The 16,090-nt window shown below is 40.1% G+C and overlaps 1 protein-coding gene and 1 long non-coding RNA gene across 4 annotated transcripts; one reads left to right on the forward strand and one right to left on the reverse strand.

Annotated features, from left to right (window-relative positions):
• Positions 1-3,894: 3,894 nt before the first annotated feature.
• Positions 3,895-12,569, reverse strand: LOC119023741. Of its 3 annotated transcripts, none has more exons than XM_037105850.1 (5): positions 12,459-12,565; positions 10,777-11,024; positions 10,222-10,561; positions 6,228-6,368; positions 3,895-4,417 (listed from the first exon to the last, which is right to left on the reverse strand). In XM_037105850.1, the coding sequence occupies exons 2-5, from the start codon at positions 10,956-10,958 to the stop codon at positions 4,151-4,153; spliced, it is 930 nt and encodes a 309-aa protein (XP_036961745.1). In that variant the 5' UTR covers positions 10,959-11,024; positions 12,459-12,565; the 3' UTR covers positions 3,895-4,150. The 3 variants fall into 3 exon arrangements, with proteins under 3 accessions (XP_036961745.1, XP_036961746.1, XP_036961747.1); XM_037105851.1 differs by lacking the exon at positions 12,459-12,565 and adding an exon at positions 11,662-12,073; XM_037105852.1 differs by lacking the exon at positions 6,228-6,368 and having other exon boundaries at positions 12,459-12,569.
• Positions 4,721-6,187, forward strand: LOC119023742. Its single transcript, XR_005076327.1, has 3 exons — positions 4,721-4,974; positions 5,433-5,503; positions 5,584-6,187. It is a non-coding gene; the product is annotated as an uncharacterized LOC119023742 (long non-coding RNA).
• Positions 12,570-16,090: the final 3,521 nt, after the last annotated feature.

Raw genomic sequence — 16,090 nt, forward strand, 5'->3', positions numbered from 1 at the left:
TAAGTTTTTTTTTTTTTTTTTTTTTTTTTAAAGATTGCTGGTGGTGGCAAGAATTGTTCTGGAAAAAACATGTGACCTTGTGAAACTGAAGGCTAAAGACACCTGCTTTTTTGAATGGATGCCGGGCTTCAGTGATGGAACATCAGTTTGACTAATTTTTTTTTTTTTTTTTTTCTGAGAAAAGAAAACGTATTAGAGATTCATTGTGGCCCAGAAATCCCTACGGTATATAGGAAGACACAACAGCAGATAGTAAAACATGGCAAATAACAATCAAATGGAATCACAGTTTATTCTTATTCATGTGCAGGTTCACTTTTCAAACAATCACCACCTGCTCCGTATTTTTGAGGAAGTCCTGTGACTGCCAGGAAAAAAATAGATAAACCTTTTGTAAAACAAATAAATGACTAACAAAAGTTTTCTGTAGTAAGTGTGGGATCCTGAGTTATTGGTGCAAGCTCTTCAGCACTGGGCATAGAGGATGAGTTGCTATACATTTCAAACATGCATTAAAAGTACATTTACCTTGAGAGTAAAGTGCTGCCCACCACATGGGCCTTCATATACATCTCCACCTTTGCAATAAGTCTTGTGGTTGTTAAGGTCGATGTAATCATGGTTGAACTGCAGGTCAAAGAATATATTTCCATCTTGATGAGATATTTTCCTGATACTGTATTCCAAGTAGTACTCTTCAACAAATCTGTTTAAGACCATAGTGTTTACATTTTACATTGTCATTGCAAGCTGCATGCAAAGCTTCTATCTATCTATCTATCTATCTATCTATCTATCTATCTATCTATCTATCTATCTATCTATCTATCTATCTATCTATCTATCTATCTATCTATCTAGATGTCGTTATCTGTGTATAGATATCTATATATGAAATTAAATTTGCTGCTTTTAAAATCAAAAGCAGAAAATTTATAGTTAAACTCTATTTAATAATATTCTATGTAAACTATTTATTAGCAATTGTTTTATTGGAAAGTGATGTTCATAATACTTTGTAAATGGTTAATTAACTAGCTAGGGAGGAGTATGTGATGGCCTTGAACATATCACAGCGCCTGCACTGAACTGATAAGTGTCCTGAGAACAAAATGTTCATCTGTACCCACACAGCTCACACCAGGTCGGACTGTAACTTACACAAGTTAAAAAGGGTAATGATTTCTACAGTTCCCCCCTTTGACCATTCTATGGTGGTTAAGTATTTACACAAATTGTCACAATATCAGTGAGAGCACCCATGTACATGTTGAAGCAAACACTTAATGCACTGACAAATTGAAAATCAGCATCAGTTGTTTTTTTTCAGAACACAGACATTATGGTGAGGAGGAGCAACCGTGGGGGAAAGTTACACTTTAAGCACATGAGTGGAAAGCTACATCAGTGCTGTCTCAGTCATGATAAGGAGGAATCCACACAGGTGCAGTGTGGGCTTGTGCTTCATCAGGGGTTCTCTGGTGTTCAAAGCCGGCTGGCGTGTAACTGATTTATCAGTGGTTGTGATGATGAGGCACTGAACACAGAGTCAGGCAACATCCCAGCACCACACTGACATTTAGTCAAACCAGTTCATCTTCCCTGCGTCTGTTCCAGCATTGTTCTTCAGTTCCTTGGCAAGTGTTTTCAGTTTGGTCAGTGGCTTTGTGAATGAACCATGTGGTGCCGTGTTGTTGGGGATGAATGGACAGCATGAATCTCCGGAGGAGCTCAGAGGGCGTCTCCAGTAAAGCGTTGCTGATTATGATAAATGTAATGAATCCATTCTGTCTTTTTATTTAGTTCAACTGTTGCGCCCTTTGCATTAATTAAGGACCCCCACGTGGCACGGCGATTGCGTCAGAGGGATCACTAGAGAAGAGGTCAAGTCTGCCTTTTGTCATGGAAGGCTAATCAGTGTCAAATATGTCCAGATAGATGGTGGCTTGTTGTATCAATTTGACACACACGCATTTAACTGTCCAACTCGTAGGCAGGGATGGTCAGAGTATTTTGTCACCGGAAAGCCACCGAACATCAGCAGCCTTCATGTGAGGATCTAAAAATGGCACATATGGCATAATCAAAATGGGGAAATCGTTGGGAGGGAATGTTGCAGGTGGTGGACTGGTAAAAGGATTTGTGGTGAGTGTTGGTTGAGTGGTGTGGGTGTTGTAGGATTGGGAGGAGATGACTGGTCATCATGTGTGAAGAGAACAGGAAACACCATAATTACTGAACATAGGAAGAAGATGAATAATGAGCCCATTAGACCACACCATCCCCGCCCACGGAATGGGTGCCATGGTCCCTGGGTTCCATCACTGATCCCTCAGTGGTGACACAGAGATCCACTCTGCACGTTGTTTTACCCCTTGCTCGGTGGTAGCCTGGCTTGCTACAATTGTTTGGGCCCCTGACATCGACTGGTTCTGGAACGAGAACAAGTAGCATTTCCAGTCACCTTAACAGCTGTCTCGGTGAAGATAGCAGCGTCTAGAATGGACCTCAGTATCGTCTCTGCTTCCAGTGGCGTCTGTGATCCTTGATGAGGACCCTAAGGCTGCAGGTTGTGGAGAACCAGCACAGCTGCAGATAGGAGACAAGCTGGCACAATACCTCAGCATCTTCACACGCCTGTGTTAAGGGAAGGCCATCTACTTGAACCTACACCTGTCTGAGGGGGATTTTGAAGGGAATTAGACCATGTTTGTTTCTGATTTGCATGTAGAAAAGCACTCATGGGAGTCCTTCAGCCAATGCCACAGATGCACCACCAGATGGCGACAGAGACCACTCATAGACATGCATCAATGGAATTGAGCTGAATAAACACACTCTGGCTCCACTGGCATTTGCGTTATTATCAATCCGTCTGGATGTGAAGTGAAAAGATGCAACTTTTGGAACAGTCCATTATCTGTGAAGGAGTGTTTTTATTGAAAGTACTAGGTTTGATGACGTCCTGGGGACCTGACTAAATTGTTGTTGTTTTTTTCAACACAACACATAAAGAAAAAAATCCATTCACAAGTAATCAACATTTGAGGCTTTATGTAACTTTACGTTGTTATGTGATGGTTAGACTTTTTTGCCCTCAATTGCTAGTAAAAGTAGAACAATCATGCTGGGGGACAGGCCATTTTTGTGAGTTTGAAAGAAAAAAAAAAACTATTAATTTGTTTACTTTGTGTCAGGGAAACTCAGTTCTCTCTATATATATATATAGATTGTCATAGCATAACTTTTTATCAATTAAATTATCAAAAATTACTGTCTGGTTCACTCTCAGGGGCGGTTCCTCATTTGGGCAATATGGGCAGCCGTCCAGGGCAGCATTTATGTGGCATGAGCGAACACACACACAAAAAGAGGTGAGGTTCGGCCAGGGTGTTATGTAAGCTAGGACTGCAACTGGGCACTTTGACCTGTTACTGTAACAGCCTGACTGCTGCCAGGCCTTACTCAATATCTGGCCTTGGACAATATCCAAACATTTAATGAGAATGAGTATGTTTTACCTGCAACAAATACATTAAGAATATACATGTAACATAATGTGACCTGTAATTTTTTTTATTGTTTATTCAGATTTTTTATTTGTTGTTTTTGTTGTAGTGTTTTTACTGTTAACCAAATTTAGAGATCTATTTTTCTGGAGGGACACAAAATGACAAGTTTTTGTATAATGACCCATATAATCTATTGTCTTCTTGTTTTAAACTTGTTTCATCATCACTTGATCCCATTCTGTCTGCTTCAATGAATGATTTACCCTAATTAAGTTTTTCCTTTTTTTTAAAATCTCTTTTGTTTTCTTTTTTTAATCTTTTCTTATAACGAAACATGTACCCCCTGTGTTCTCGTTAGTATGGACATAAAAAAAATGACAAATGTGTTTAAGGTGCTTTATTTAATTGTAGCATGGTTTATCAAAGCAGAAATTTCAGTACAAGAAAGTCGCACTATTATGGAGCTATATAGTCATTTTATATGATTATATGATGTTTGACAGCATCAGAGAGTATTTGACATCAACTACTTAAGACAATTTCTTTGTCAAAGACAACACAGCCACTGTATTTTCAAAATAAAGCTCAGGAAACAAGTAATTGCTCAGATTTATTTTGTTGTGACCATTCTCAACCTGTTAGACCTCTTTCAGCAGCAGGCCATAAGGACGGATGGCCCTCTCCACCATCTTCTGCTCATCATTTTTGCTTGTTCCAGCGGGGATGGAGATCAGCCAGTATTTGGCTTTTTCGCATACCTTCCTGATCTCCGGGTTGATACGATTCTGCAGAATCACTTTGTAGTCCTGGCCCTTTTCGTTGAATGTTTTGGCATAATATGTGTCCGCCTCAGATATGTCTGGAGTCGAATAAATCCCCCTGCCGTACGTGTCACCATCGCCTGACTGTTGAAACAAATAAAAATGAGAGTTTAACATTTATGGTATAATGTCTCTTTGATTTGTTTGTAGATAATCATTTAGATACAATAATTGAAAATTTCATTCCGGCCCTGATCCGCTGCTGGAGGTAGTATCAGGGCTGTATTATTGGAGAACCGAACCAGTGTGAACGGTGTGTGTGCTGCAGGAGTTTGTTCCAACCAGTCAAGAGCACACAGTTTGAATTATCAAGTTTCTGAAGACTGAGATCAGTTGATTAAATGATTCAGGTCTGGTGTGCTGCTGCTTGGTTGAAGAGAAAACCTGCAGCCACACCAGCCTTTTGTGGAATAGTTTGGACATGCCTGATTTAAAGCTACTGTGCTCTTATTTTCAGTTCATATTGAACTGGGGTTCTATTTGTAATGTTTATAATGTGCAAAGGTGGCCAGATAATTCATTAAGATGTCTGTTCATGTTGAACTGTGGTCTTATTTCTGAAGGACAATTGCCATGTTTGTGTCTCCTGGAGTTTCAGGGCAAATAGATAATTCTCCACCTAAGCAAGGAAAGATGAAAAGGTGTGTGCTAAAAAAAAAAGAAGAAAATACAAAAGTGTAATTGCTTTGAATATTTAGTAAATAACTTATTGAATAATGGTCTGTTTTGTTAGGGATTTGTTCAAAGAGCATGCAGTAAAGCAGTGGTTCTCAACCTTTGTTTCTTAAAACAAATTGAAATAATCTAATGGGGGTTTTAATGAGGCATATTAAAAAACATAAAAAGTTTAACTGTTTAAATAACAAATGTTATTTAGGTTACTATGTAATGATTTGTTACATAGCCTATTTATCAATATTTTGTTTATTTTCATGAATAATTATTTGTATTTGTTTAAGAATGAGTAGGAACTTATTTTCAACCTGAGTTGCAAGTGGGACGAATTTGATTGCGACACGTCACTCAAGAAGAAAAGAGTGAACAAGAAAGTTATGAAGCAGAAGTGTGCAAGCCTCTGAAAATAAGTCTGAACCTTAAGTTTGCAGGGATATTTACTGCTCAAAAGATTTCCGATGTGGACTGATTCCCTCTCGGTGTACAGCCAGCGAGGTACGTTGATTTCTGTCACGTTGTATCATGCATATGTGTTTAAAATTATGTCTTAAAATTATGTGCTATGTATTTAACAGCTCAATGTTGACTTATGGTGGTTTATGATGAAGGAGAAGAATAACGTCATCTGTAACTGAAGAATCGTGGTCCTGTGTATTTCCTGGAGGGAATGATGCAAAGGAAGGTTGAAAAGTGTTGAAATGGTCCTTCAAAAATAACCTTGTTTCAATGTATAATGCAATGCATATATATATGTATATAGATGAATCAATGTTGATTTAATTCAATTTAATTTCATATCATAGTTGAATAAAGGTTGATTCATTGTCAGAATTGATTGGACATTCAACGTTATTTCAATGTTGATCATGGCGAGCACTTTCATTGTATATTTCAATATCTGACATCAATGTTGATTACAATCTTCAGCCTGACAACATCTCAATGTTGATTCAATCAAATTTTGCTATCGTGGTCAGGGCAGCATCATCATAAATGACATTGTTTCTAGAAAAACATTTAGACATTCTGCTTTAACCACTTTAAATATGTTTTTAATGCCATTCAATTCATTTGTATGTTATTTATGCACACTTTTCTCCCAGTATTTAGTTTTTCCTTGTTGACAAAATCATGAGGTTGGCAACAGATTGACCATGTAGCAGAAACACAAATGATAACAATCACTGATAATAATCCATATATAATAAAACCATCAAACCTCGTAGAATCCCTCGATGATTCTAGCAGCACCCCTCTGTGATGTCCCGTGGTAGGACACAGGCCACTCTCCTGGAACTGACTTGGTGCTGCGGGATGGATTTCCCAGCCAGGTATTTCCATCACTGTACTTATCCAGGACCTGTGACAAAATATATTTACATGTGACTGTTTTTTGTTGGTCTCTGCTATTTGAACACGAAACAGTCAGGTTAATAATGATTCAGCTGTTTGTTTGGTTGTTAAATAATTCATTTCATCTTCTCCGTTTGCAAATGTTTTACTACAGATATTCTGTATCCCTGTAGTGCATGCAGCAAATGATTATTAGGTGGGAATTTCTCTACTAACCTTTTATAAGGCTTAAAGTGATCACCCACTGCAACCGACACAACCACTGAATTTTATGTAAATGAGAGCTCAATGACATCATCAATTAGTTAGCTGGCATATGATGTATCTAATGACTCCTAATTAATTCTGGAGCTAGTGCCTGCTTGTAAACAACGACTGGCACAAGCCATTCTTGTACTACTATCTTATTAATAGGGTTAGCATTATATCTGCTAAAGGAAACAGTTAGATGGGCTCATTAGAGGCCTGCAATCAAGGACGTTATATGAAAACCTGTATACAGCTTTGGAGACAATGTACTGTTCATTCTTATGAAAGCTGATCAGTAGCATATGAGGCCAAAAAAGCTTGACTTCTGGGCGTTAAAATTACTTGGCACAAGGGACTTCCGCCAACTAACTTGAATAGGGAAAACAATTTGATTGTGCAGTTTCTATAGGCTTTCAAAATTGTATTGGACCAAATGGCTCTTATGACAGTGAAATGAGTTGTTTCCCGGGGGTTGTGATGCCAAAAGAAGAAATATCCACAGTTTTACAGTTGCTTCTTTCACAAGGTAAGCTTATGGGAGAAAGTCTTTTTGCCACAGTGCATTACGCGATGTTGTAATTACACAATTGGCAATTAAAGACACTTGGCCTCAAAGGCTGGTGCTTGCACGCAACTGACACCGGATATTTCCCCCTGCGTTTTTCAGACCATTTCATGTGTTGACCGCTGCAATGTTCAGAGATATTATCTCTCAATAAAAGCAAGGAATCTCTGTCTGTCTGTGTGTGTGTTCCTCAAATATCTCTGTGGATCAGGATCAGACTGACCTGAGACTTTCAACATGGCTGCTGTGTGGTTCAAGGGTGTGCGACTTCGCATTTGTTTGGACTGCAATGATACTGTGAATACATTATTTCAGAAATGCTTTACAAATTCCATGCGCATTGTCCACCGGAGCTACCACAGTCATGTGCGCACCAGAGCCAATCACTGCAGAGCCCACCTTAACCCTAACCCTTAAGAAACAGGCAGATTTATGCCTGCAGGGCTCGAGCTAGACTGGGATTTTGCTGGCGGTTCGGTCCTGTTCTCTGCATCTACACTGACTGTTGTGGATTCCGGGCCAAGTCTGTTCTGGTCTGAGGAGACCCGGACACACAAGGACAACAAACTGTGGATGTTTGTGTGCAGCTAGCTGCTAGCCCACCCCCACCACCTCCTCCTCCTCCTCCTGAGTCGACGGACATGCCAGTGCATCACGTGAACAATTTAAGATGACGTAGCAGCAAGACGCAGCCTCCTTGTCTTGGTTCTGCCGTATGTGTTTGAGCTGCCTTCAAACTATATACCAGTTTTTAAATGATGTTGGTAGGCCAAGTAAAACCAGACTCATGATAAATAATGTCCGCCATTCTTTTTCGTGAACATTGCGGTCACGTTTGCTGCACGTTTGGTGCAGGAAGAAACAGCCAAAACAGGCTTCAGAGATAGCGAGTTTTGAGGGTTGTGAGATCTGTGACATTAAGTGTGTTATAAAAATAGTTGGTCAATCATATTTGTTGTTTTCGCAGTAAAAAATCTAAATTTTATCTACTCGGATTTTATGTTTTTTGTGATTTAAGGTCCACTGTTTTATAACAGTTTCTCAAAATGAAAAAATAACTGTACAGTCATACATGTGAGGTTGTGCTGAAAATAATGACACCAAGCAAGGGAAGGTAAATAGTTTTTAAGGTTAAGTATTATGGCAAAATCAAAAATAGTCAAACGACCAATTATACCCTGGAATATCAGATTTCACAACAAGCTTAAATATCCCTGACGTCTCACCTTCAAACACAGCGTCATTTGGACATCCATGAAAAAGCTACTTAACCTCACACTTTTCTATTGGAATACATATTTCCTACGGGCACTGCACTAGTAACAAAAATGCACATCTTGAACAAGCTAGTGTTTGCATTTGTTTTAAAGGAAGAGACAGAAAGAGAGAACAGCCTTTTTATACTAGATTTCTTTTTTAAATAGCTGATGATGTATCGCTTAAGGAAGGAAACTTGATGCGGACCCAAACGCAGACGCACACTGGAAACAGGATAGGGGGAAACAATAAGCGAACTTTAATTTGACAAAGCTGAAATGTACAAAAAACCAGGAGAACTAGAAAAAACAAAAATGAGTCGAGAACCAAAAAACTAAATAGCAAATAAAAAAAAGCTTAAAAAATGTGCAGCAGAAGAGCAAAGTTCAAATCAAACAAGAGACAAAATTCTAACATACAAATGGGGAGACACTGGAGAAGTGAGGTGTCTGGACGGCAACACATTCTGGCCTTTAATTCAACTCAGTTTAAATTTAACCTGTTCCTCCTTGTGTGACTTAGGGAATGCAGACAATACGGGGCTCACAGCTCCAAGAGACCTTGGAGTCAGCATTTAGCTGTGTGGGTCAAAGGTTAGCAGGGGACAAGGCCACTATAGGGACTAAATTGGAGCCTGACGGCTGTGTCAGATGGAGGATGATATCTAAATACATACATCTCCAGAAAAGGATAGAGGGCTCATCTAGGTAATTCTGGAGTACAAGCCTGAAGGAGGGACAGTAACAGATCATGGTCATTTATGGGAGATGGACCTTCAACCCATCACAGTAACCAATTAGGAGTAAGCAAGCACTGCCGAAGGGACTTTAAGAAGGGTCCCACGAGAGAGACGAGGGGGGTGGCACTTGGTAGAATTCCTAAGAGTGAAGGCGTAGGAGTTCTGATAGGGCAAGGAAGGCAGAAACGTTTGGCATTATTCTGGCAAACATCAGATGTGGGGCCACACTCTGCTCGGATGCTAGGCTCAAGTATGCTTTAATAAAGATTGCTCTATCATTCCACCCAGCCTTGCCTCCGCAGAATTTTTTATCAACATACTACACGCCGATATCTTTGAGGAAGACAGCCCAGAAACTACAGAAGCATGCTGGGAGGCAACATGGGGGAATGACAGAACAAGACAGTGTACCAGGGAACTTCACGGAGGGATGGAGCGAACTGACAAACACATGAGGGAGAACAAAGACTATATACACAGACACACTAACGAGGGGAGCAGAGACAGGTGAAGTGAATGAGGGGAGAAAAGGACAAGTGAGGAAATGAACGGAAAAACACAGAGAGGGAAAACACACAGGAGAAACCAAGAAGCACACAAGGGCATGGTTTCAAAATAAAACTGGAAATGAGACAATAAAACCTAGGATCATAGCAGATGATGAGGTATAAGATTAACTACTGTAATATGAAAAATGGGTTAACAAATCAAACCGGTGTACCACAAGATTACAGAGCAGCGTTTTTTTTTTGTTGCTTTAATTTTTAAGACTTATTCTGATAAGTTGGAATCCAACCCTCTGGCAAGCAGAATAACTACAATAATAGTCTAAATAGCTGATGGTCTCATTTGCTTATGTAGGTCATAAAGAGACATCACTATTAAACTGAGACTGTTCTATAACCTGTTAAAAGTTCCTTGAACTATGTTTAAGCACTACTGAAGTAGATCTTCATCTTTCACATTCAGCAAATTTCTCAGGTGTAGTTCACAAATGAGCTGAAAGGAAATTCTGGGATTTCATGGCAAATAAAACAGAAGCATATTTACCTTGATGGCAAAACGCTTCCAACCGCATGGGCGCTGATACTCCTCTTCACCTCTGTAATAAGTCACAGTGTCTTTCACCGCTCTGAAATCGTAGTCGAATCCAGGTTCAAAGAATTCATCTTCGTCAAGGATTAAATCATGTCTGACATGGTCTGGTGGAGGCGTGGCATGGTCTCGTGGAGGTGTGGCAATGACTGGTGACGGTGCGGCAGTGCCAAATAGCCGTGTGGCGAAGCCAAATAGCGGTGCAAATGGCCATGCAGCACCAGTAGGGCCCCATGACAGTGCATCACCTTCCAGATGTCTTTTGAGGCGGTCAAAGTTGTTTCTTGACACCTCGCTGCAGTGTAAAGGAAGGAGATGCAATTTGAAAACACATCAGTGCTTGCAGTCATTCAGATCTGAATTATTTCTGGCACAACACATTCTGCAAATAAGAAACTATTCGTAAACTCTCTTATGACTGTTGTAGAATATAACCATAGAGTATGCAATTTTCATAAACATCTCCTCAGGATAGACAGTAACAAAAAAAGTCCCATATCCACTAATTACCAGGTTTCATCTGCATCCAAGACTGAAGAGATGAAATTACTGACGAACAGCTGCTGATGGGCAGGTCCTCCAACAGTGCCAGCACTGGCAGCACCACCCTGGGCTCTAAGTTTTTGAATAGATGTAACATTGGCATTGCAAAGCGCCGATAAACCAGCGAGTGCAACATCCTTATCTATCATCTTAACCAGGGCTGTGCGGAGACCTTCAGAAGGGCAGATGCTCGAAGTTAAAAGGGGCACATGGACCTGGAGATGAAACAATGAATTGATCAGATGACCAAAAGAGAATTCATTGACAATTTGTTTGATAGCAGATTTTTCAGATGAAAATATAAAACATTTGCTGTGCTTCAGCTTCATTTCTTTTTGTTTCTTTCTTTTGTTTCAACCCCCTCTCTTCACGATAAACACAAAAATTATGATAAACATAAAACATTTTTTAAAAATACACAGTCAAATCTGTGTAATGTGCAAAGTGAACTATTGATGACACAATGAGATATATCATTGTGTCATCAGTTCACTTTGCAAAGCAGCATTAGATCAGAATTCTAGATTAAGCAAAAGCAGTTTGATGATGCATGCTTTAAGATTCTTGAACATTTTTGGCCTATTTTTTATCAAATTTAATGCTTTCTACTGATAGAGTAATTAAAAGGGGACTTTATGGAACACGTTCATTTGCACAGAATGTTGTTCTGTTTTCCAAACTAATAAAACCGGAGAACTACTTCCTACAATTTAGCAAAACTATTTTTCAGAGCTCAGTGTTTCCCACAGGATTTCCTGAGACAATGGAGGGTGGAGAAAATACACTGAGGAAATGCAGCGTTCAAACAGAAAGTGTATTTGAGCTTCTTTGGTGATGGTGCGGACACTTCACCTGAAGTTCATCTTGTCTTCACCATAAAGAGTTCGGCCTGCAGTAATGATTTTATTCTAAGGTCCTACAGGCTGGACACGCTGGATGCATGAGATGCGCTTCTCACGTGCGTCAGGCGTCGCTGCTGCTGCGTCATCTAGAGATCCGGAGACGCTCCTATTTCTACTGCGACACGCACGCGCTTATCAGCGAAGATCGTCCTGAAAACGATCTGATGACAGTCATCTGGACATCATACCAGCGTCTGGCTACAGTTTTAATGTCTGCGTGTGTAGAATATGTCAGGGGCGTGAGGGCAACACACATAACAGCAAGTTTCTTTCCTGTGCGCTCTTTCACTTTCACTTTCGGTTTCTCTCACCCTGGTTCCCTCTGCGGCATCCTTGCATCAGTCAGGCTTAAGGAAAATCATATTTATCGATAATTATCAAAGTTAAATGATATGGACCACGTAATGAAGAGACTGAGTTGTTGCATCATGCGGAGAAAGTAATAAACTCTGTGAAACGGCTCCAGCTAATTCTAAATCATCGGTGCCTTCTTGTAAATTAATGCATTAAGTCAGAATCAGTATTCCTTTAATGTCCCACAAACGAGGAAACTTGTGTGCCACAGCAGCCAAGGGACAGAACATTACAAACACCAATAACGATGGTAAAAATAAAAAAAACGAAATATGATTAAAAAGGTAAGCCACAGAATAAATACAATGCATTCAAATGTTTCTTTCCTTTTAAAAAAGTGTCAGTTCCGGTATCGATGTAAAATTCTGCTTGCGTGTCTGATGTGCGTCTTACCTCCTGGCAGCTGTTCGGACCACTACCACAGTCTTACAGCAGAGCAGGCTGCACCCTCAGGACCGAACTTCCATGACGTTTTTCCCACAGCACCACCCACCAACTTCAATGATGCAAAAGTGCAAACAAGACAGTACTAAATCCAAATGCATTTAGCTATAGTTTTGAATGTTTATTCCACCAAAATTCTTCTTTCTGAGTCTTTAATTATAGTTTAAAGGTTGACTCCGCCTAAATAACACTTTTCTCCAGGTACTGGTTCTAAAGAAAAACAATTTACCTTGGTTGCCAAGACTTACAATTTGATTGATTAGCAGAATTAGCTAATTATACTCAGGAAAGAAAGAGAAAGAATGTACTCTCTTTGTCTCTTGGGCACTTTTTACATGGAGGTATAGTCAATACCTCAAACAGCAACTTCTGTCAGAGCTTGACTTAGTTTGACAATCAAATGAAAATATGGATGCATTAAATTAGATATTAACTGTTTACCACTATAAATTCAAATGTAGGAAATTCGATTCAAGACTTTTAAGGACGTGCAGGCAGGTTGTTTTCTCTCCACTGACTGGACACACTGGATGCATGAGAGATGCATGCGCTTCTCACATGTCAGGCGTGGCTGCTGTTGCATCATCTAGAGATCCAAAGTCTCGTCTATTACTACTGCGACACGCACGCGTTTCTCAGAAGATCGTCCTGAAAACGATCTGATGACAGTCATCTGGACATCATACCAGTGTCTGACTTCAGTTTTAATGATTGCATGAGCAGAATATATCACAAACATGAAGACAACACACTCAACAGCAAGTTTCTTTCCTGTGCGCTCTTTCACTTTCACTTTCGGTTTCTCTCTCTCTGGTTCCCTCTGCGGCATCCTCACATCTCTCAGTGGGCTTAAGGAAAATGATATTTATCGATAATTATCAAAGTCAAAGGATACGGACCACGTCATGAAGTGACTGAGTTGTTGATTCATGAGGGGAAACTCACAAACTCTCTGAAAGGGCTCCAGCTAATTCTAAATCATTGGTGCCTTCTTGTAAATCAATGCATTAAATACAAAGCTTCAGTTGCCACTGCCAAAGTTTTTATGAAGATTGGTCCTGCCACTGGTGTCAGTCTGATACTGGAGGTACTTAAAGAGACAATGACATCATATTGATGCTTCTACCCACTCCCTCCATTAGATCTGTCGATAAGAAAGACCACAAATGAGTGCAGTTTACCTGTTGGTGCTGCATGGGGGGGGGGGGTTTCCCTACAACATCACAAATAAACACATGTACGTGGCTATTTATAGTGACCGTGCCATCAACTAATCACATGTTCCTATAAACTGTCATCAGTAAACTCTCGTTATCATATAAGATTCTAATTATAGCTCAAAGTAATATGCTGTGATGGGGGAACCTTGTGTCCATTAGGTTGTTGGTTCTTGGACACATCCTTGTGTTCAGGCCAACCCCCCCCCAACTCCTCTGCCCAGCTCCTTCCTGATTAATCTGGGCATTTAAAGGGATAGTTCATATTTTTTGAAGTGGGGTCATATAAAGTAGATATCCACAGTAGAGGTAAGATCTTTAGCCCGAGCCCGAGCCCGAGCCCGACCCGGCCCGAAATTCGGGCCTAACTCGGGCCTAAAATGTCAATCATTACGTTCGGGTCGGGTCGGGTCGGGCTCGGGCTTCTCTCTCGCTGACTTTTTTTTAAATAAATATATGTTTATAAAAATGTATAATAAAACGATGTGTGGATACTAAACTAAGGAATACTTGTTGTAAATAAATAATTTGGATAAAACAGAGAAGGCAGCGCTGTAAGGTAATTGCTATATAACTACTACTTAACAGGAGGCGCAGAGCAAGAGCACACTTTGCGCACGGCTTTGCAGACATTTCGTGAACGTAAAATACTATGGGATAAATTGAAATTTCGGGTTTGCTTCGGGCTCGGGCCTGCAAATCAAGTTAATTGGTCGGGCTCGGGCTGGGTCGGGCTTTAATGCTTGCGGGCCTGGGTCGGGTCGGGCTGGATTTTTTAGGCCCGATCTTACCTCTAATCCACAGTCGGTCTGTTCCCTACAGTAATCACCAATCAGCGCAGCCTCAGTTTAGAGAAGTAGAGAGCCGCTCCAGCCAGACGCTCAGCTTTGTGCTGCAGTGAACAGGGTCCAGAGAAAAAGCGAAATGAACCACTTAAAACAAGGCTCTCCTTAAAAAATCTATAACAGTTAAAGTGTACGTTGTATAGGGAAAATTCACACCGCTTTACGTCACTGTCAGACCTGCCTTTCTTTGGGCACTACATATTCTCAACCGTAGAACCTCCACATTCCTACGCAGTTGTGCTAATGCGTAGGGATACAGATGTTTGACAGTCTGTTAAGTTTTGTTTTTATCGAAAGTAAACCTCTGGGGCAGCAGCTAGGCCTCACACTGTATTTCACCACTCGCAGATCACCTTTTGCCCAGGTGCACTAGGGATCAAAGGTTTATCATGTCTTATCTGAGGTTTATTGCTAACTGTGGAGCCCTGACCCATCATTGTGAACTGTATTCTCGAGTGGGGTGGCCTTCTTTGTCCACCAGGAGGCTGGGACACTGGTGCACTTTTATTTATAAGGCCATGCTTGGGCTATTGCCCTCCTACATCTATAACCTAATCACATGGAGAACTGTTGATTCTTACGGTTTGCATTCAAATGATCAGTTGTTGCTGTCTGTTCCATTTGCCCACACAGAACTGGGAAAAAGGGCTTTCAACTACGCTGCTCCTTCTACATGCAACATGCTGCAAAAAGACTGGAAAATAACTTAACTGATTTCTTTGAATGCTTTTAAATCCAGGCTGAGAGCATCTCCTTTACTTGTAACTGTTTTTTATTTTATTTATTTATTTTACAATTTTAATTGCTAATTGTTTTCTAATTGCTGTCTGTATGTTGTGGCCAGGACTCCCTTGAAAAAGAGGTTTTTAATCTCAGTGGGACTTTCCTGGTTAAATAAAAAAAAAAAAAGAAAGAAAAGAAACAGGTCACAGTTATGGCTGTATTCAAGTTATAATGGGACGTTCATAAATCTTTCATTCAATATGACTAATCTGAATCTTTTGGAGACAGCTTTATGGAGAGGTTTTAGCCGAGAAGATGATAAAAAAAATCCTGATGATGATACTGTTTGGCCTTAATAGAATAAATAAAAGCCAAAATTTGTATCTACTGGAGGTAATGGCTGCAGGTCGCGGAGAAGCCGGGCTGGATGGTCTGCGACCTTTCTGTAAGCTTTCAGAATATGTGCACAAATACAGACAATATGAATGCAGAGTGCAGGCATAAGGCTCCACCTGTGTCCGTTTGAATGGATGTTCTTTGTTTAGTCAACTGATCCTATGTTCAAAGGGATAGTTTGGTTTTTATTTTTGCAAAATATCCAAATGTTAGATGAAAAGAATAATACAACTGAACTGTCTGTTAAATATGAAGCTAAAGCCAACAGCTGGTTAGCTTAGCACACTATAAAGACTGGAGACAGGGGGAAGCAGCTAGCCTGGCTCTGTTTACAGGTTAAAAAAAATATATATATATATGTATGGTGCCAGCACCTCTAAAGCTAACTAATTATTATATA

The sequence above is a fragment of the Acanthopagrus latus genome, chromosome 8 (assembly GCF_904848185.1).
Source record: "Acanthopagrus latus isolate v.2019 chromosome 8, fAcaLat1.1, whole genome shotgun sequence".
Taxonomy (NCBI): domain Eukaryota; kingdom Metazoa; phylum Chordata; class Actinopteri; order Spariformes; family Sparidae; genus Acanthopagrus; species Acanthopagrus latus.